The 20,620-nt window shown below is 48.5% G+C and overlaps 1 protein-coding gene across 1 annotated transcript; it reads right to left on the reverse strand.

Annotated features, from left to right (window-relative positions):
* Nucleotides 1-7,376: 7,376 nt before the first annotated feature.
* On the reverse strand, nucleotides 7,377-20,571 carry LOC309617598 (protein FAM187B-like). The gene is made up of 2 exons (XM_082370050.1): nucleotides 18,762-20,571; nucleotides 7,377-15,532 (listed from the first exon to the last, which is right to left on the reverse strand). Exons 1-2 carry the CDS (start codon nucleotides 19,529-19,531, stop codon nucleotides 15,145-15,147), a joined length of 1,158 nt encoding a protein of 385 aa, XP_082226176.1. The 5' UTR covers nucleotides 19,532-20,571; the 3' UTR covers nucleotides 7,377-15,144.
* Nucleotides 20,572-20,620: the final 49 nt, after the last annotated feature.

Genomic DNA, 20,620 nt, shown 5'->3' on the forward strand with positions numbered 1-20,620 from the left:
TTCAATAAAAAAATAAAATAAAATACAACAAATGTATTCAGTATAACGGAATATTCTTTGGGTCCAACCCTCCCACTTTTTCCTGGTGTTAAATCATCCTCTCTTGCGTGTAGTTAGAGCTTTGCAAACTGTGGGTAGTGACTCAATAGTGGCTCACAAGATCCAGTTAGAAGGTCATGACAAGCATCTTTTAAAAAATGAAATCAAGGAGAAGAGAAGAGAAATTTTAAAGTATCAGTGTTTGTCTCAGGCTGTTGGGAAGTGTTGTTTTGGGAAACTTTTGTTGTAATCCTGTGTTCCTCCTGAGTTATGGTGTAAAGTGAGTTTCTTAGAGTCAAGAAAGTTTGAAAGTCACTGTGGTTGATAGCAATTTTTTAAATTAATAACTTCGTTTTTTAGAGCAATTTTTAGGTTCACAGCAAAATAATTGAATAGAAAGTACAGGAAGTTCTCATATATTCCATCACCCCACCCAGGTACAACCTCCCCATTCATTATCAGCATCTCCCACCAGAGGGGTCTTTGTGTTACAATCGATGAATCTACACTGACATATCATAATCACCCGAAGTCCATAGTTTACATTACGGTTCACTCTTGGTGTTGTACATTTTGTGGGTTTGAGCAAATGTATAATGACATGTATCCATTATTGTAGTATCATTCAAAATAGTTTCATTGCCCTAAAAATCCTCTATGTTCTGTCTATTCATCCCTCCCTCACTCCTCACCCCTGACAATCACTGATCTTTCTACTGTCTCCGTAGTGTACCTTTTCCAAATGTCATAGAGTTGGGATCATACAGTATGTAACCTTTTCAAATTGGCTTCTTTCACTTAGAAATATGCATTTAAGTTTCTTCCTTGCCATTTCATGGCTTGACAGCTCATTCCCTTTTAGTGCTGCATAATATTCCATTGTCTGCATGTACCACAGTTTGTTAATCCGTTCATCTACTGAAGGTCATCTGGGTTGCTTCCAAGTTTTGGCAATTATGAATAAAGCTGCTATAATCATATGTGTACAGGATTTTGTGTGGACATAAGTTTTCAGCTTCTTTGGGTAAATACCAGGGAGTACAGTTGCTGGATTGTATGGTAGAGTATGTTTAGTTTTATAAGATATTGACAAGCTGTCTTTAAAAATGGCTGTTCCACTTTGCATTCCCACCAGCAATGAATGAGAGTTCCTGTGGCTCCACATCCTCACCTGTATTTGGTGATGTCAGTGTTTTGGATTTTGGCCATTCTGAGAGGTGTGTAGTAGTATCTCACTGTTGTTTTAACTTGCGTTTCCTTAATGACATGTGACATGGAGCATCTTTTCATATGCTTATTTGCTGTCTGTATATCTTCTTTGGTGAGGTGTCTGTTCAGGTCTTCTGCCCATTTCAAAATCCTATAGCAATGTATTTTCGTTTGGTAGTTTTGTTTGTTTTCCATGTCCTTACTTGCAAATTTTTTTTCAAAAGTAAGGACACTATGTCAGACTTCACATTTTTGTTGCACGCGTTAACAGTTTGTGAAAAAACAAACCAACCACCAACGTCTTAAAAAAAAAAACCTGGCCTTCGCAAGTCCTTGTCTCCCATCCCCCAGGGACCTAAGGGTTAAGACCACTAAGCCCTGAGAGACTGAGAGAGAGAGAGAGAGAGACAGAGAATGTCTTGGAGGCCATGGAACTTCCTGTTCCACTCCCCCACCTCACCCCTACTCCCCCTGGCAGTGAGCGAGAGCCTTTTCAATTCAGCTGCCCTCACCTGCCGACAGCATGGGCAGGGCAGGGGCTGATACTTGCTGCCGCCATCCTCCCTACATGCAGGGGACAGCCCCTAGCTGGCCCTTGAAAGCTGAAAGGGGAGGAGGGTTGGAGGTGAAGGCCATTGCTGAAGTCACATGTCCCGCCAAGAAACCTTTCTCCAGATTATAGTTGGCTGAACAAATTACATCATCCATCACTTCCCATTTACTGCCTGAAACGCTGCCTGAGCCGTGTGTGTGTGTGTGTGTGTGTGTGTGTGTGTGTGTGTGGGTGTGTGGGTGTGTGGTGGGGAGTGGAGGAGCCTGGTGATGCTGCAGTGAGCTCCCCTTTTACAATGAGAGAAATGGTCCCAGTGGGACCTCCCTGGCGGTGCAGCAGTTAAGACTCCGCGCTTCCACTGCACGGAGTGTGGGTTCGATCCCTGGTCAGGGAACTAAGATCTTGTATGTCACGTGGCGCAGCCGAAAGGTTAAAAGAAAAAAAAAAAAGATATGGTCCCAGTGTGAGGAGGTCACTTGAACAGGGTCACATGGCCAGGAAGCTCCAGTCATGGCTGGAATCTGTGCCCAATTCCCTCCCAAAGACTTCACAACGAGCCTGGGCTGGTAATAGTAATATTACTGAGGCTGACCTTATGGGGCACCTACTATGAGCCAGGCTGCATGTGCTCTGTGCGCCTTAGATAGGTTGTCAGAGGTCGTGTCTATTGCTATGCCCATTTTACAGAGGAGGAAACTGAGGTACAGAGAAGGCACTAGCACATTGGGAAGAACAGACAGGGAGCACAGGGGTGTTAGTCCCCGGCACTGAGGGGCTCTGAGCTGCTGGATCCTGAGCCCTTTGAGCACCTACTCTGTGCCCGGGTTTGTGCTGGGCACTGGCGTGACAGCTGGGACTGCGACAGGCTCACAAAAGTTTCCAAGAAAGGAGGTAAAGCAGGGCGGTGTGATTGGGAAGGTGCTGCCGTGGGCGGGGGGGGGGTGGCGGTGATTCAGTTGGGGTGGTCCAGATGGGCGGCTCTTAGGAGGGCACACTTGGCTGAGACCTGAGGGCTAAGAAGGAGATAGCCTCCCAAAGCTCTTGGGGAAGGGTGTTCCAGGCAGTGGGAACAGCAAGTACAAAGGACTGGAGGTGGGAACAAGCTTGGTATGTTTGAGGAACAAAAAAGAGGAAGTGAGGATGCTGTGGGAGAGGGAGAGAGGGAGGAGAGGGGAAGCTTTGCACTGGGAGAGGGTTTCAGGGCAGCCCCAGGAGCCTCGGGAGTGGAGGGAGGGACGTGGGACGTCATCTCCAAGGTAGGGTCCACTGTCCACCCCTCCTCTTGGCTACTGGGGTGTCTAAACACCCCTTCGCCTCCTCCTCTCAGGCAACGTCTGCACACCCCACTTCCCCTCAAGGTCTACCCCGGTCCAACCCCAGCTCCCTCATTACTACGAGGGCTCATGGGTTCCTTCTGAGCAGGAAGATGTGCTCTCATATATAGTCCCCACCTGTAGACATCCATCCATCCATCCATTAATTCATGTACTTATCCACTCATCCACCAAATGTTGATTTGCCTCAGGTCTTTTGCCCTTTTAGGTCTCTTCCCCTGGAACACTGTCTTTTATCCCTCAGGGTTCTGCTTCCAACATCACCTTTTCCAAGATGCCATCCCTGACTACCTCCAGCTAATTTAGCCCCTTATCAGCCTGTTGGCAACTTAACTGCTCTTCATGACAAAACAGGATGGGTTGGTACCCCCAAGGGCTGGCTCTCTCTCTCTATAAGAGATATATTAGCCTCGTGGGCATTAATTTCCCCTTCTCATTTTCTTTTGGGAACCATCCTTTCCTTCTCTTTGTGTGATCTGGATGGGGCCAACCCTGTTCCCCAGCTTCAGAAATGAGCACATCATCCAAGTAAAGCCAATGAGAGACAGCTGCAGGACTTTTGCCAGAACTGCTCAGAAAACTGAGTTTTTGTTCTGCCATGGTTACTTATCTGGTAGGCTGTAAGGCTGCAGGTGCTGGGGGAGGAAAGGATCTGCTTGAAAATGAAATCAATATTGAAGAAAGCAGAGGTGAGAGAGGGAGAGAGGCAAAGTCCTGAGTGTGAGCACCTGGATTCAGCCATACCTGAAATCCAATTCCTCCTGGAGTTCTCCATTCTAAGAATCAATAAGTTCTCTTTGTGCTTAATCTTGTTTGGATTTCAGTCACTTGCAATAGAAAGTCTGGTTGATAATAAAGTCTCAAAGATATGCAGAGAGTCAAGCTTAGGTACTTTCCCCTTGAGGGATGTGGGCAGGTGCTTCCTTCACTCCTAAGCCACTCCCTCTTTAGAAGCTCCTATTTTATGAGGCTTGAGTGTTTGAGGTTCGTTCAACCTGAGAGAGAAAAGAAGAATCAAAGTGGCAGGTCAGAGGTGGGGTGACTCTAGAAGCAAGCATGAAACCAGCAGCAGGAGCTAGGAATCTTCATTATTAATAAGCAAATCCATTGTCCTTCCTTCTTTGTGTTTTTTTAATTATTTATTTTTGGCTGCATTGAGTCTTCGTTGCTGCGTGCCGGCTTCCTCTAGTTGTGGCGAGCGGGGGCTACTCTTCGTTGCGGTGCGCGGGCTTCTCATTGCGGTGGCTTCTCTTGTTGAGGAGCACGGGCTCTAGGCACACAGGCTTCAGTAGTTGTGGCTCACGGGCTTAGTTGCTCCGTTGCATGTGGGATCTTCCCGGACCAGGGCTCGACCCCATGTCCCCTGCATTGGCAGGCGGATTCTTAACCACTGTGCCACCAGGGCAGTCCCTTCCTTCTTCTTTGTAGGCAGAGCCCCGATTTTATTAGCTTGTTTATTAGCCCTGTCCATGTGTTCAGAAAAAGTGGTCTAAGCCGGTCATAGCTCTCCAGTCTTTCTGTTAGTGATTAGTTCTGAAAGGGGCTGTGACACACTACTCACCAAGATAATGTGAGGGGAAGTCAGTTGGGGAGTGGTTAGTGGGAGGTTTCTGGGGTAAACTTTTTTTCTTTAAAAAGTAGTGCAGGGGAAAGAAACTTCCCTTTCCTGCCTCGCACAGAAAGTGGGGCAATGTGAGGAGGCATTAATTACCTTGGAATTCGATTCTTTTAAACTCTTAGTCTAAAGCAAAATCATAAGAGAGTCTATGTTTTGTTTTCCCCTCCATCCATGTGAGAGAAGAGGGGGTGGTAATAACATTCTTCTGGTTTAACAAAGAAAAAGCTCACAAATATTTCTTTTTCAGAATCTACATGCCAATTTAAGTATTAGTCCCAGGGCAATAAATTATTAAGTAGGACAAGAAATCAGAATTACAGATTTTGGAAAGTTAAAATTTTCTTTCATGGGATGTTCTAATCACCTCTGAAGCCCCTATGGCCTACAAAGAATATTTGTATGAGGAGTTTAATGATGCTGAGGAGTGTCTGATTTTCTGCAGCTGCAAAGAAAGATACTTTTTCCACTTATCTTTCTGTAATTTTTTTTTCATTGGCACTTAGAAGAGCCAGGAGCCTCAAAGCCAAGGTCAAGAATTCCAGTGGTTAGTACCAAGAGCAAAATCAGAGAGGCTAAATGCTTACAATATGGGGGAAAAGTGGGTGGAGTAGGATTTTAGCGAAAGGAAGTGTAAAGTTGTAATGTTTTGTATCTATAGGAAATGAAGGCTGGAATCGTGGCAGCCATGTTGCCACCTTGAGGGATGACATTGCCAACATGCCAGGGAATCTTAGTCCATGAGGATACCATTCAACTGAGGCACTGACCTCTGTAGAGCCTCCCTACCTTGGTGGAACTAGTTGTTTTGTCAAGTAATAAAGGCTTTTATTTTTAAGATGTTTGGCATTTGTTCTTCCCTTACTTCAGCCAGTAACATCTTATGCAGTACATCCAGGTTAAGTGATGCACACGAGATGGCACAGGAACTTAAACAGTATAGCTCATTCAATGCTCAGACCACCGCCTTCAGCAGAATGGTCCTGGCTGTCAACACTGAGAGACCCACATCCTCTCCAGTCCCAGGCACTGCTGACATCATGGTGTTGACTATGGTCCCGTATTCTGTAGAAAGGAACAGTGAATTTTTTTCAGCTCTAGCTACTAACCCACAAAATTAAATTAAGACCACTCCCAGAACATACATGCATCAACCTTGATAATTTAATGGTAAATGTATAAAAATATTAGAACCATGATTGCTTTGGGGGCTGGAGTAGGGGTAAAAGGGAACTTTATGGGATGATGGAAATGTTCTTTATCTTCATAGGGGTTTGTACTGCACAGTATATGAACTAGTCAAAACTCTGCAAACATGTTTAAAATGTGTGCATTTCACTGTATGCAAATTTTACCTCATTTTTGAACTGTAAACATTGAACTCTAGTTAGTGACATGAATGCTAAAGTGTTTAAAGGTTAAGAGTACTGATGTCCGGGGACTTCCCTGGTGGTCCAGTGGTTCCACTGGAGGGGGCACAGTTTCCATCTCTGGTGGGGGTACTAAGATCCCACATGCATGGTGGGCCAAAAAAAGAGTACTGGTGTCTGCTTTCAAACACTTCATTATAACTTATTTAAAAATCCATCAAAGAAACCATATGGATTAATGAATAAATAAAGGGAAAGACAGGTATACGATAAGGCAAATATGGAAAAATGTTAACAATCGTAGAATCTAGATGAGGGGTATATGCGTGTTCTGGTAAAAGGCATTTAACTTTTCTGTAGGTTTGAAAGTTTTCATAATTAAATGTTGGGGGAAAAGTAAAAGCCTAAGCAATTAGTTCCACTGCTGTGGCAGATACCTAAAATAACGGTGGCTCAAACCAGGCAGAATTCTGGATCTTTCTTGGTGACAGCCCAATTGGCCCTTTTGTCCTGCTGCAGTGTCACCCACAGATGCTGTCCTCAGCGGCTAACGACTGCCATGCCCACATTCCAGGCCAAGGGAGAGAAAAGTTAAGAAGAAATGGAGATCTTTGTTACTGAGAGTTAGAAAGATAACTAATAGAGAAACCAAAAATGATGAAGATGATTATAACAACAATAACAGCCAAGGCCCTGTTCTAAGGACGTCACATGAATGACTCCATTTGCCCCTCAGGCAAACTTACGAGGTAATAATATGGGTAATAATAACTTATGAGGTAGGTACAGTTATTATTCCCATCTACGGATGTGGAAACTGAAGCCCCGGGAGGTTGAGTGGTATCATTACATCAGAAGAGGATGGTAGGAATCGAATACTCATCTTCCAGGGCAGGAAGTCGACAGAGAATGGCTTTGTGGGTAACGCTGATGAATCAAAAGCCAGAGGCATAAACATCTTGTTAAGAGGTGTGGAAACTGTGACAGAGGAGGAACAGCAGAAGCCGTGACTACCGCTCGCCCCTGGAGGGAGGAAGCGGTGGAGGGGGAAGCCCGGGGGTGGGGGTGAGGGGACAGGGCACTGCCACAGCGGTCGGGAAGTGAGGCCCGGAAGCTATGAATCTCAGAATCTGGCGGCCTCCGCTCATGCGATCCCAAGTGTCTGCACCTCTCATTCGTGTGAGCGCCCGCACCCCACTGATGGTATCTGGGAAGAGGGGGCGACAAAATGAGAGCTGATGATGGAGCTTTGGAGGTCCCCGTTGGAGGCTGGACAACCTGACAGCAGGGAAGGCCCAGCCTGGAAGCATGAGGCCAGGAGCAAACCCACAGGGCTTCGTCCAGTGTCCCGCCCAAGCTCTCCAAAGCCAGGGTTGAATAACAGTGGTGTCAGCTACCACAGCAAACACTGTGGAAGTGCGTGTTGGGCCAGGCACTGTTCTAAGCACTATACACGTATCAATGCATTTGATCCTTCCAACAGTAAGGATGGGGGGGAAACTGAGGCACAGAGCAGCGCTTCCCCGCACCCACCTGAAGAGCCATCACACTGGGGGCCACAGATGATCACTGCAGAGTAAGAATAAACCAAACATCAGCTCTTCCTCCAAAGGTGGACACTTTCTTGATTCATTTCTGGTGCCCTCTCTTGAATATCAGCCACAGTGACGGGATCATCGGCTGGGGCAAGTGCTGAGAGCGTCAGTGGCAGGAGGGTGGCAAATCCTAAATGCACCAGGAGACGCAGCCTGGGGGAGCCACTTGGCATTCTAGCTGATGTGGGCGGACTACTCGCCTGATCTGTGAAATGGGGCTACGAATAGCATTTATTGGAGAGTCGGCTGAGGCTGGTGAGTTTCTGTCTGTGGAGGGCTGAGGGCACACCTGATCTCTCTCTCTAATGCTACCTACTGTGTTATGACGATTGCCTTGATAAAAGGACATAAAGAAGAAAGATGAAAACATTTTAATCTTGAAGAGGAAGGGAGAGTGTGGGGAGGAAGGGGTGGGTGAGGAAAGAAGAAAGTGTGAGGTGTTACAGTGTTTCAAAGATTCCCACAGACAACTGAGGAAAGAGTTTTGTCCTCAGAGGACTTGTTGGCAGGGTCCTGACCAGGCAGCCAAGGCGGTTTTCTGGGTGGGTTGAGTCCTCCTGTATTCCATTCCCAGCCCTACCACGTCCCAGCTATGAGGGATGAGAGAGGCTCGGTTTCCCCAGGACCACAGGTGGTCACGAGAATATGAGAGCCCACGTGGCGAAGTGCACTCGCTGTCTTTGCTAAGGGACGGGTAGCCTCACCTGTATTCTGCTCCTGGGATGTTACTACACTTACCCAGTTCTCAGTTGGCAGGTAAATCAAAAGGCTATAAATAGTTTCTCGTAAATGCATTAAATATGACTTGGCATCTTGGCCAGCCTCCCTGTCAGGGCAGTCGGTGGGCAAGGGTTGTTTTGCAGAGGTCTAACGGGTGTCAAATTCATGGGCTCCAACCCCCAGCTGCCCGATGACACCAGATGTTGTCCCTCCCACCCCACGCCCGCCTTGGGACTGCCTCACATGGCCTCTCTTGGCCACTGCCTGTTTGTCTGGACTCAGCCCTCTGGCCCAGCCTGCATTAGGTCAGTCTGTTCACACATGGGTTCTGGGAAGGCTGTGCCAGGCGGCGGGTGGAGGGGAGAGGAGGGAGGGGCAGACCCAGCTGGTGAGCGCTGGGCTGTCCTGGGGCCTCCCTCCATCTCACTACATCAAGTTCTCAGAGGCTGACCTCACCCCTGGCTCAGGAGTGGGACCCTAAAGGCAGCAGATACAGATTCTGGACCCTACTCTCTGGATTCAAGTTTCAGTTGCCCCACATGTGACCTTAGGGTTCTCTATCTTCTTAGTGCCTCAATTTCCCCATCTGTAAAATGGAAATAATAACAGTGCCTACCCCATACAGTTGCTGGAAGGATTACATGAATATTATTATTATTATTATTATATTCTGATGTCCCAGACAGTGTCAGGCAGTGTCAGAGTATCTGCTGTGAATAGCGTTTGCTGTTATTACTACTTTCCCACCAGACTAGGTAAGTAGTTAAGAGCAAAAACTCTGGAACCAACCTGGTTGGGTTCAGCTCCCAGCCCCACCACTTATTACCTATGTACCCTTAGACCTGGATCTTAACCTCTCTGTGCCTCAGTTCCTTCATCCGTAAAATGGGGATGATGATTATGCCTCATAGGGTGTTGTGAGGAGTGATAAGTTAATACTTGCTAAGTGCTTAGAACAGCACCTGGCACACAGCAAGTGCTCCATTGTTGCTATTGTTACAGGAGGTCTGCTCTCTTTCCATCGAGTTTGCTAAGCTGCTGTGATGTGATTCTGGAGCGGCCCTCATCTATTCTTGGGAAGAATTGCTTGAGGATTAAGGCAGCACAGAAAAAGGTGGAGTAGAGAGATGAAGGAAGACAATATTGGAGTATGTCTTTGGAGCACCTGGATCTAACTGTGCCTGAAGCAGGGCCTACCTGCTGGACTTCTTGATTCCAAGAACCAATAAATTCCTTCTTAGCTTAAACTTCTTTGCTTGGATTTCTGTTACTTGCAGTTAAGTGTGTTCTAATACAGAAAGCTATTGAAGGGCTTAAATAACAGTTAGGGAAGATATTAGAGGAGGTGGAGAAGCTAAAGAAAGGACAGAAGTGATACACCTTGAGAAGAGAAGGCTATGTGGAAGCAGTCATCCTGGGTTAGAATCCCAGCTGTGTTACTTACTGCCCTTGGTAAAGTGATTACATAATGGTTGTAATACTTCACTCCTTTATATATACATACTTACAATGTGACTTTGTCACTCTTCCCATCAGGAGATGCAGTCTATTCCCCCACCCCTTGAATCTGGGTTGACCTTGTAACTTGTTTTGGCCAATAGAACATGGTGAAAGTAATGCTGTGTTAGTTCTAAGGTTAGGCTTCAAAAAGCCTTCCAGCTCCCGCTTGCTCTCTTGGACTCTTGCCATGACCTTGTGAACATGTCTGGGCTAACCTGCTGGAAGATAAGAGACTGGAGGTTCCCGAACCAAATGCCATTTATCCCCCTGAAGCAGAGCCATCTACCCACCCAGAGCTGACTACAGATGCATGAATGAGTCCAGCCAAGACCCGAAGAACTATCCAGCTGAGCCCAGCCTATACTACCAACCTACAGACTGAAGAGAGAAAGAAATAATTGTTGTATTAAGCTGCTGAGTTTTGGGTGGTTTCTTATGTAGCAGTAGATAACTGATATCTTGCCCAGGGGCCTCCCCCAAACCTGACCTTCAGGTCACATGGCAAGCCAAGGCCACCCTGTCCCAGTCCCTGGACATGTGCTAGTTCTGAGCCTGGACCTCAAGAGGCCCTGTGGCTTCTATTCACTTTCTTGGACCCCTGCCACCACCTTGTAGACAAGCCTGGGTTGGACTGCTGGAGAATGAGAGACCACGTGGAGGACAGCCCAGTTTCCCCAGTTAATGGCACCTGGTCCAGCCTACAGACAGCCAACCCCCAAACATGTAAGAAAGCTCAGCCAAGATCAGCAGAGCCAACCCCAGCCCACTGATGATCAGAGAAGCACGAACGATCGATCCCATCTGAGACCAGAAGTACCACCCAGTTGGTTTGTAGACTTGTAAGCAATAATGAATGCTTACTATTTTCAGTCTCTGATTTGGGGTATGTTTTGTTTTGCAGCTGTAACTGATACACGAACTTTGTATCCGTGGGCAAGTGAATTCACCTCTCTGGCCCTTGGTTTCCTCCCGTGAAAAATAGAGCTACCACTACACGCCTATCAAAATGGCCAAAATCCAGAACATTGAACCATTATGTAAACTATGGATTTTGGGTGATTATGATGTGTCAGTGTAGGTTCATCATTTGTAACAGATGGACCCCTCTGGTGGGAGATGCTGATCATGGGGGAGGCCATGCATGTGTGGGGCAGGGGTATATGGGAAATCTCTGTACCTTCCCCTCAATTTTGCTGTGAACCTAAAACTGCTCTAAAAATTGTCTTTTAAAAATTACAATATGGAAAGGAAAAGGTAGAAGAAGATGGCTAAAGATGGAATATGGGGCATGTTGTGTCTTACACTGCACTTGCAGGTGTGGGGAAGAGGTGGCATTTCTCCTGCTAGGTGGTGAAAGCTTCTCATTGTCCAGTTGGCTACATGGAGAGTGGCTGCTACTCCCTGCTCTAACCTGTGGGCTGCCCCACCCCTACCTGCAAGGAGCCCTACCTTGTCAGAATCACCTTTCTCAATGAATATCAGATCATGTCCCTCCACTGCTCAAAAGCCTCCCATGGCTCCCCTCTCACTTCAAATAAAGTCCAAAGCCCTCACCTTGGCCCACAGGGCCCTACATGATCTGGCCCCTGGCCACCTCCTTGGTAGTCCTCTATCCACTGCAGACACGCACCCAGAGCCCTTATAAATGCTCCCTCTGCCTGGAATTGCTTAGGGTAGGTTAAATAGTGGCCCCCCCAAAGAGGGTCACTCCTAATCCCCAGAACCTGTGAATATGTTGCCTGACATGGTAGAAGGGACTTTGCAGGTGTGACTAAGGTAAAGGTCTTGAGATGGGGAGATTATTTTGGATTATTGGGTGGGCCCAATATAATCACAAGGGTCCTTCTAAGAGGGAAGCAGGAGAGTCAGAGAGAGAGAGAGAGAGAGAGACATTTGAAAATACAGTGTTGCTGGCTTTAAGCAAAAGGATTCTCCCCCTCAAGCCTCCGGAGGAATCCAGTTGCTGACACCTTGGTTTTAGCCAAATAAGACCCACTTTGGACTTCTGACCTTCAGAACTATAAGATTATAGATGTGTGCTGTTTTAAGCCATTAAGTCTGTGGTAATCCATTACAGCAGGTATAGGACACTAATACACCCTTCCTCCAGATCCCTACTTGCCCAGTTTTTTGTTATTCGGGCTCATCTGAAATGTCATCTCTTCAGGGAAGCTGTCCTTGGCTACTGCAGCTAGCAAATATTTGTTGAATGAATAATCAAAAATGGAAATATACACTTAGTGCCAATCAAGGTTGAAGCAAGACCTCACAAACTAACAGCCATGGGCTGAATTCAGCCTGCAGATATGTCTTATTTGGCTGGCACTGTGTTTGAAAACTTTTTTGAGCCAACATTCATAAATTGGATAGTTTCACTCAAACATCTCAATCTCTAGAATCACATGGAACTTTCAGAAGTACCAGGCCCATCAACCTGGGGTAAGAACCCCTACATCGCAGCAGCCCCCCAAGGCCTTTTCCCTGACTTATGTTTTCTGCTTGGCTCATGGGGGCCACTCAGTTAGCAATGTTGGTGTCTCAGTTAAGGATTCCCTAAAAGCAAATATGAAAATAGAACATATCAATGAGGAGATAGAAGATCCTGTAAAGAACAACCAGATGGAAATGTTAGGACTAAAAGATACAATAACCAAAGTAAAAGGCTCACTGGATGGACTGAACAGCAGAATGGCTATGACAGAGGAAGAAGTCAATGAACTTGAAGACAGATCAGTAAATATTCCCCAACCTGAACAGCAGAAAAGATTGGAGGAAAATTAACCAAGTCTCAGGGACCTGTGAGACAACAGCAGCTCTAAATTCATGTCTTTGTAGTCCCAGGAGAGGGGAGGGAATATGGGGCTGAAAAAATATTTGAAGAATATTTTCTCGGGAAGCAGAGGTAAGAGACAGTGAGGCAGGGCAGGGGGTAAGCTGATTAAAGGTGCCCTAATGAGCTGATTGTAGCTGTGCACACTGGGATCACTGGGGACCCTCCTAGAGAAGGTGTGGAATGTGCCTCTGAGTTGTACCATCAAGGGCTGGGGAAGCTGGATGTCTACCCTCCCACTCCCACCCTTCATGAGTACAGATTTCTCCTGGGAGCACTGACAGCCTGGCTATCAGCCTGCCCCACACCTGGCTCAGCAGGCTTCTGAGGGGAGTTAGGAAGTCACTGGTGCCTTCAGGAGCCATCCATGTGACAGCTGAAGCTTCGGGGGACTTCATGGTGGGCTGGGGGATATGGCTGGGTGTTATCAGTTGCCTATCGCTGCATAAAAAATTGCCATACATTTAGTAGCTTAAACAGCACACATTTACGATCCTCTAGTTTCTGTGGGTCAGGAGTCCAGACGTGGCTTGGCTGAGTTCTCTACCCAGGGTTTACAAGGCTGCAGTCAAGGTGTTGGTCAGGCCGTGTTCTCATCTGGAGGCTCAACTGGAGAAGAATCTGCTTCCAAAGTCATTCGAGTTGTTGGCAGAATTCATTCCCTTGCGACTGTGTGATAGAGGCTGTCACCCTCAAAGGGTGAACACCTGCATCACCCAGAGGCTGCCCACAGCTCCCTGCCAAGTGGGCTTCCTCCACACAGCTGCCTATTTCATCAAGCCAGCAAGCCTCTCCTGCTCTAGTTGGCTGAGACAGAGTCTTAGGTAATGTAACCTAATCAAAGCAGCAACACCCAACACCTTTATAATATTCCACTGGTTAGAAGCAAGTCACAGGTGCCATCTACACGGAAGGCGTGGGTAGTCACACAAAGGCACGGACACCAGGAGTTGGGAATCACTGGGGTCACCTTAGGGTCTGCCCTCCACAGTAGGGCACTGACAGCCTTGGTGTGGGTTGGGTGACCTTCAGTGTTGTGCAGACAGGCCTGGGCATGGACCCATGCTTGGCTCTGGCTGTTCCATTTCCAGCTGCTACACAATGGGCTGCTGTGGATACAGGGCCCTGGGGGATTCCTGGGAGCAGGTCTGGGGGCCGCCCAGAGGTCTTCTTTCACTCTCCCACTGCTGGCCCCTTCCCAAGTTCACTATGTGACCTCAGGCAGCTTGCTTGAGCCCTCTGTGCCTTAGTGTTCTCAGCTACAAAAAGAAGTTCATAGCAACCCCAGCCTTATGGGTGGCTGTGAGGACATAATGTTTGCAAAGGGTGTGCATTCTGACCATGCCAGGAGATCCCCAAATGTTTGCTATTATTGTCATTATTCTCTGCTTCTGCTTCCCAATGGACCCCCTTTAGTTCTCCATGAACATTTCCCCTTTCTGCAGGAATCTTTGCATCTCTGGGCACCACGTGAAGCCTTAGGTGTTTTGGCAACGGTGTCTTGGATGTGAGGGGTGAGCGCCCTCTCCTCAGGGGCAGAAGTTCTGGAAGTTTCAGATCTGCCTTGTTGTTGCTTCACAATGGAATAGCAGGGCCATGAATTTTACAAGGCATTAATATTTCATTTCTGACACTTGCACCCTGCTAAATAGTGTATAACATTTTTGGGAACAGCTGGGACTGGTGATTCCCACAGGTCAGCTGGGACAGGCCTGGTGCCTTGTCCCAGTGGAGGGGCCTGTCTCCCCTTTCTGGGGTGTCCGAGGGAGCTCTCTCCACTGCAAGAGCCAGGAAGGGTGATGCGTGTCTGCTGCCCGGGCCACCACTTTGGTGACACCTCTAACTTGGGGAGCTATGGCGAGGCCTGGAGGCCCTCGGCACCACTGAGGCAAGGTGGGAGCAAGGGATGGGCAAGGAAAGGCAGCAGCCCAGTGCAGATCTGAGGGGCTGAGGGTGACCCACTGCCATCCCCCATGCCTGCCCTCGTCCTTGGGAGAGCGGTGAGTGAGGTGGCTACAATTTACACACCCAGAGACTCGTCCCCAAAATGGCCTCATTGCACCCCTCCCTTCCTCCCGGAGCACGAGGCTTGAGCCAGGCAACCTGGGTTTGAACTGGCGTCCCGCCCCCCACCCAACGACTAGACAGGTAGTCTAGCCTCAGTTTCCTCATCTGTGGCATGGGGATTGTGAATGAGTTAACAGAGCAGGACCCGGAACAGGGATAGGTCAGTCACCCTTGGCTGTGGCCCCGGGGCTGTTTTGGTCCACACACGTTCAGAGTGGGAGGTGTGGGTGGGCCCAGGGCGGGAGCTATAGGAGGACAGGTAAGGCGATGAAGGTGCAGGAGGCCAGGTCTCCTGGGCCCCGAGGGCTCGCTTTATTTCACCAGCAACACCTGGTTTCTCTTCCTGCCCCGGGAAGGGTGGAAGAGTTTGAGCAGCGCCCCAAGCAGGCCCAGGGCTGTGCCCACTAGCAGCATCAGCCTCAGCCCCTTGAGGACGGAGTCAGCCTTTCCTCTCTGGGCCTCCTCTACCTCTGGCTGTTGTCCAAAGTCTTCTGTGCTCAGAGACGTCGGTATATCCAGATCGGACTTGGGGGTGAATTGAGCCGAGAGCTCCTGCTGCACGAAGCACTTATAAGTGGCTGGCTGGAAGACCTGCAGCCGACTGCCGCCGTTGGAGGTGTCCAGCACGGTGCTGACAGCCTGGCCCGAGAGCTGGTCCTTCCAGGTCAGGGAGATGTTGTCGGCTTCCCAGATGATGGGCCTGCAAAGGAGGACAAGGTCAGCTGCAGCGCCCCAGAGAGGAAGGGGGGATGATGTCTGAAAGGAGGTGGAGACGGCAGCACCCTTCTCCCTTCTCCCTGGGAACAGAAAACAGAGCACCTCCTCCAAGGAGAGAGACCCAGCAGTGAGTAAGGGGAGGATGGGGGCCGGACGGCTGGGAGCTCTCAGAGCCCTGCTCCTTACTGCCCTGGCCACTTGGCCAAATGCCTCCGTAGCTCTTTGAGCCTCCATCTGAAGGCTCAAAGAAACCTGGGGGTGCCTTGACTGCCACAGCCTCAGAGGGTTCTTTGGAGGAATTAGCAAGGACACTCCCTAATTGATGCGTGCCCCCCTTTACCTGCCTGGCCCCATTTCCTCTGCTCTCCCGCATTCACTCTGCCCCAGCCACACCTCCTACAGGTTCCTCTGACATGCTGGACACAGCCCTGCCTCAGGGCCTTTGCCCTGGCCGTTCCCTTGGCCTGAAACGCTCTCCCTCAGGGCACAGGACTCTCTCACCTTCTCTCAGTCTTGGCTGAATGGCACCTTCTCAGAGACACTTTCCCTGACCACCTTATTTAAAACTTTCACCTCCCTCATTCCCATTCCCCCTCCTTTATCACCATCTAAACTACTGTGTGTTTCCTTCTAACTTTGTTCAGGTTGCTGGCAGAATTCAGTTCCTTGCGGTTGTAGGGTTGTAGGATACAGGTCTCCGTTTCCTTGCTGGTTGTCAGTTGAGGATGCTGTCAACTCCTCCAGACCACCAGCAGCCGTTCCTCTGAGTTGTATTTCATTTGCTAAATTTTATTGAGTTTTTCCAACAATGTTCATAAGTGAAATTGGTTTATAATTTTCTTGTGGCAATTATAAAGAAGTTTATACTTAACATACAGATACTTAGTACAGATATTTATATGATGGTGAAAAATGATTATTACAATAAAATATTTTTTTCTACCAAAAATAAAATAAAATATAATATAATATAATAACTGTGTTTCATTCATGTAATTGGTTTATCTCTCCATGAGAGCGGGTATCTTTTTTTTTTTTTTTTTTTTACATCTTTATTGGAGTATAATTGTTTTACAATGGTGTGTTAGTTTCTGTGAGCAGGTATCTTTTTCAGTTTTGTTCTTCATGGCATCTCTGGTACCTAGAACAGTGCTTGGCTTGTAAATGCTCAGGGAACAATGTGATAAGTGAATACATGAATCAGGCATATAACACACCGATTGTGGCTGGGAAACAGAGGGGACTGTCAACAGACAATACTGACAAGGCCAGTGATCATAAAAGCAATAGTAACACCTATTAGAGTGTGGAACCCCGTGTCAGACACTGTCGTAAGTGTCTTTACAGGCATTTTCCCCCTTAGAGATCACAATGACCCCAAGAAGCCAGGGCCAGCAAGACCTCTGTACTCCCCAAATTCATATCCTAACCAGAACCTCAGAAGGTGACCTTATTTGGAAATAGGGTTGTTGCAGATGTAATTAGTTCAGATGAGGCCAGATTGGAGTCAGGTGGGCCCTAAATCCAATATGATCTGTATCCATATAAGAAAAGGAGAAGAGACATAGAGACACAGACACACGGGGAGAACGCCAGGTGGTGACAGAGGCAGAGGCTGGAGTGATGCTGTTACAAGTCAAGGCAGGCCAAGAATTGCCGGCCACCACCAGAAACTAGGAAGAGGCAAGGAGGGATTCTACCCAGCATCTCAGAGGGTACAGGGCCCTGCGGACACTTTGATCAGACTTCTAGGCTGCAGAACTATAAGAAGAAATTTCTGTTGGTTTAAGCCACCTGGTTTGTGGTACTTTGTTACGGCGGCCGTAGGAAACTAATACAACCCTTATTCTACAGATGGGGAAACTGAGGCCCAGAGAGAAGCCACAGGCTCAAAGTCACACAGCAGGAAAGTGGCAGGGCTAGGACGGGAACCCAGGCCTGGTTGAATCCAGAGCCCGAGGCAGAAACCTCACGTGAAATTCTACTCCCCTCGGCTCCCTAGAGACCTGGCAATTCCTGAAGCTTCACTGACCTCTCTTCTTAAGTTCCCTGTGATGGGCACTTGGGTGTCCCTTAACTGGCAAAGACACAGAGTAGGTGTCTCGGTCTAGTTGGGAGGAGGGTTCACGTACGTGCACATTCCTGCATTTCTGAATTGTGGGCTTGTTTAAGGAAGCAGGTGTTACTTTTATACTTTGAGGAGGAGGAAGAAAGGAGAAAGGGAGACAAAAAGATAGAGAGAGAAAAAGAGAAGAATAGAAGTGACAGCTGGGATGTGCAAGGGAAAGAAAACCAGATGGAGGCAATGAGGCCAGATTCCACAGAGCCTGTGGCTGCAGAGGCCCCAAGAGTTTGCTCTGGCTCCCCGCTTGCAAGGAAGAGGCTGCTGCTGGCAAGCGGGGAAGGAGGGCAAGAGGGTCCCCATGGCCAAGTATGTGAGCTGTGGGGTCTACGCTGCCCCCTCCCACCACGGATTCCCCCAGGCAAGGACTGCACCCTTCTGAGCTGCAGTTTCCCCATCTATAAATGGGCCTCCTTGGAGTTTATTAAGAGAGTTTGCCCAGGAACAAGCCCATGGGGAAAGCGCAGCACTGTGAGTGGCTGTAGTTCTTATTACTGGGGTAGGCGCAGGTGGGCTGGGGAAAACGAGAGGACGGGGAGATTTCCCAGGGGCTCCAGGCAGGTAGACAAGAACATGAATGGGAGCGCCGGGGCACAGGTCTTGATGGGCATCCCTGGGGCACCGTCCTCTCCTCCCGGGCTTGCTGACCTTGCCAGATGAGTCTGAGGCCTCAGAGTCTCACAGCTTCCTGGGCTACCCCCCAGCACAGCCCCATCATTTGCTTGGGCTTCTCCCATCCCAGCCCTGACCGCCCTGGGCCGTCTCCCCCCCTGGGCTGGGGGGCTTCCTAAGGGCCAGGCCTGCAGCTGTCTGACGACTGCCGTGTCCATAGCACCACCCAGCACAGGGCTGGACACGGTGTCAGCTGAGCGCTCCCTCTGTGTTAGCTGTCCTCGTTCTACCTGTGTGTGACTCAGTGGGCACCAGGAGATTCTTGCCAAAGGAATATCTAAAGAAGCCAGTGGAGAGAGCCTGCGGGGCTGACCCACGTAGAACCCCTCCCTCTCTGCACAGATTAACCCACAAAGGCTCCCAGATGGGGAGAGCCTGGCAAGGGGCCAAGGGCAGGGCTGGTACTCGCTTCCATCACCTGTAGATGGATCCTAAGGGGCAGGTGAGCCATGCAGATCCCAACTTCTCACTGAGCTTGAAGTTGTCAAAAGTGACGTATTCCGTATTTGATGACGTGCACTGGACGTGGCAGGCTTCTACCTGCATCTCAGGCCGCGTGCGGCTGGACCACAGATTCACATCTCCCAGATAGAGCCAGCAGGGCATGGGCGTTTCCAGGGGCTCCTCGATGTAGCAGTACCCCAGGCGTTTGCGCTCACCTGGCTCCCCACAGCGGTTACAGCCCTGCCAGGGCTCCCAGTGGGTGAAGATGAGCTGCTTGCCACCCAGACTCAGGGTCTCATTCTGCAGGGGCTCTTGGCCCAGGTCTTTGTGTGTGATATGTATGGTTTCAATATCCTGGAAGTCAATTTCGTACTGTACCACTTTCTTGCCATCCTTGTCCTGGCAGTTGTAGAAGCCTGTCTGCAAGGGCAATGGATTTCTAATGAGAAGGCTGCCATCGGGCATTGTTTCCACGTTGGAGTTAGTGAAGGGGTTGTTGGTCCAGGGGGTCTTGACTGGCAGGAAGAAGAATTGCCACTGTGCCCCAGAGGCATTGCAGTGCAGGAAGATGTCATTGTTTGAGAGCAGGGCCAGTTGGCAATGCCGATTAGGACAGCTGATGGAAAAGTGGGACCTCAGCAGCGGGGCAGCAAAGCTGAGCAGCAGCCAAAGGGTGGGCAGCATGGTGTTCTGGGACTGTGGCAGTGGGCTGGGCACCACCCTGGGCTTTGTGAGGTCATCCATGAAACTCAGGTCTCAGCCCTGGGCAGCAGGATGAACTGTAGTCCACCCCCATGGGATGTGAGGTCACAATTCCCACATTTGTTCTGTGACAAGTGAACAATCTTATTTCATCTCTGTGACAAGCCTTCCACTCTGCTTGGTCAGCAGGACACCTAATTTGTCTATTCAGGGTTTTCTCTACCATCCCCCTACTTTGGTGTTAAAGTGTCACATGTGAACATGCAACACCTTTTTTCTGAACACCTACTATGTTCTGAGCACACTTCTTAGTACTAGGGATGGAGAGGTGAATAAATCCTCTCTGGTTCCCTTCTGACATCCTATCCTTCCCCACCCAACTGCTCCAGCCATGCTGGCCTCCCTGCAGTCCCCTGAACATATCAGGCAAGTAAAGAGCTCCTGCCTCAGGACCTTTGCACATGCTGGTCCTCCCACAGATATCTGCATGACTCAATTCATTTAAACAAACAAATATTTTTCTCAGTTGCCCACTTCCCAAACCCTTTCCTAAACTTCTTCTCAGTTCTCAAATTAAAAATAATTATGGGACTTCCCTGGTGGCACAGTGGATAAGACTCCATGCTCCCAATGCAGGGGGCCCAGGTTTGATCCCTGGTCAGGGAACTAGATCCCACATGCATGCCACAACTAAGAGTTCACATGCCACAACTAAGGAGCCCACATGCTGCAACTAAGGAGCCCACAGGCCGCAACTAAGGAGCTGGCGAATTGCAACTAAGGAGCCCTCCTGCTGCAACTAAGACCCGGTACAACCAAATAAATAAATCAATATTAAAAAATAATTATTTTTCAGGCTTGACCTGCCATTGTTCACTCATTTCACAAATGTTTACTGAATGCCTACTATGTGCTGGTTGGTATTCTAATCAAAGCAGTGAACAGTTTAGACAAAGCCTCTGCCCTTCTTGAGCTTACCTTCTAGTGGAAGAGACAGATAATAAACAAATATATAATACATAATGTCAGATACAGTAGATTCTCATTATTCATGGAAGTATGTTCTATAAAGTCGCTGAATTACAAGATAATGAAACAGTGGTCGTAGGAGAAATACAAAGTTAGGGTCCT

The sequence above is a fragment of the Balaenoptera borealis genome, assembly GCF_965194805.1.
Source record: "Balaenoptera borealis genome assembly, chromosome: 19".
Classification (NCBI taxonomy): Eukaryota; Metazoa; Chordata; class Mammalia; order Artiodactyla; family Balaenopteridae; genus Balaenoptera; species Balaenoptera borealis.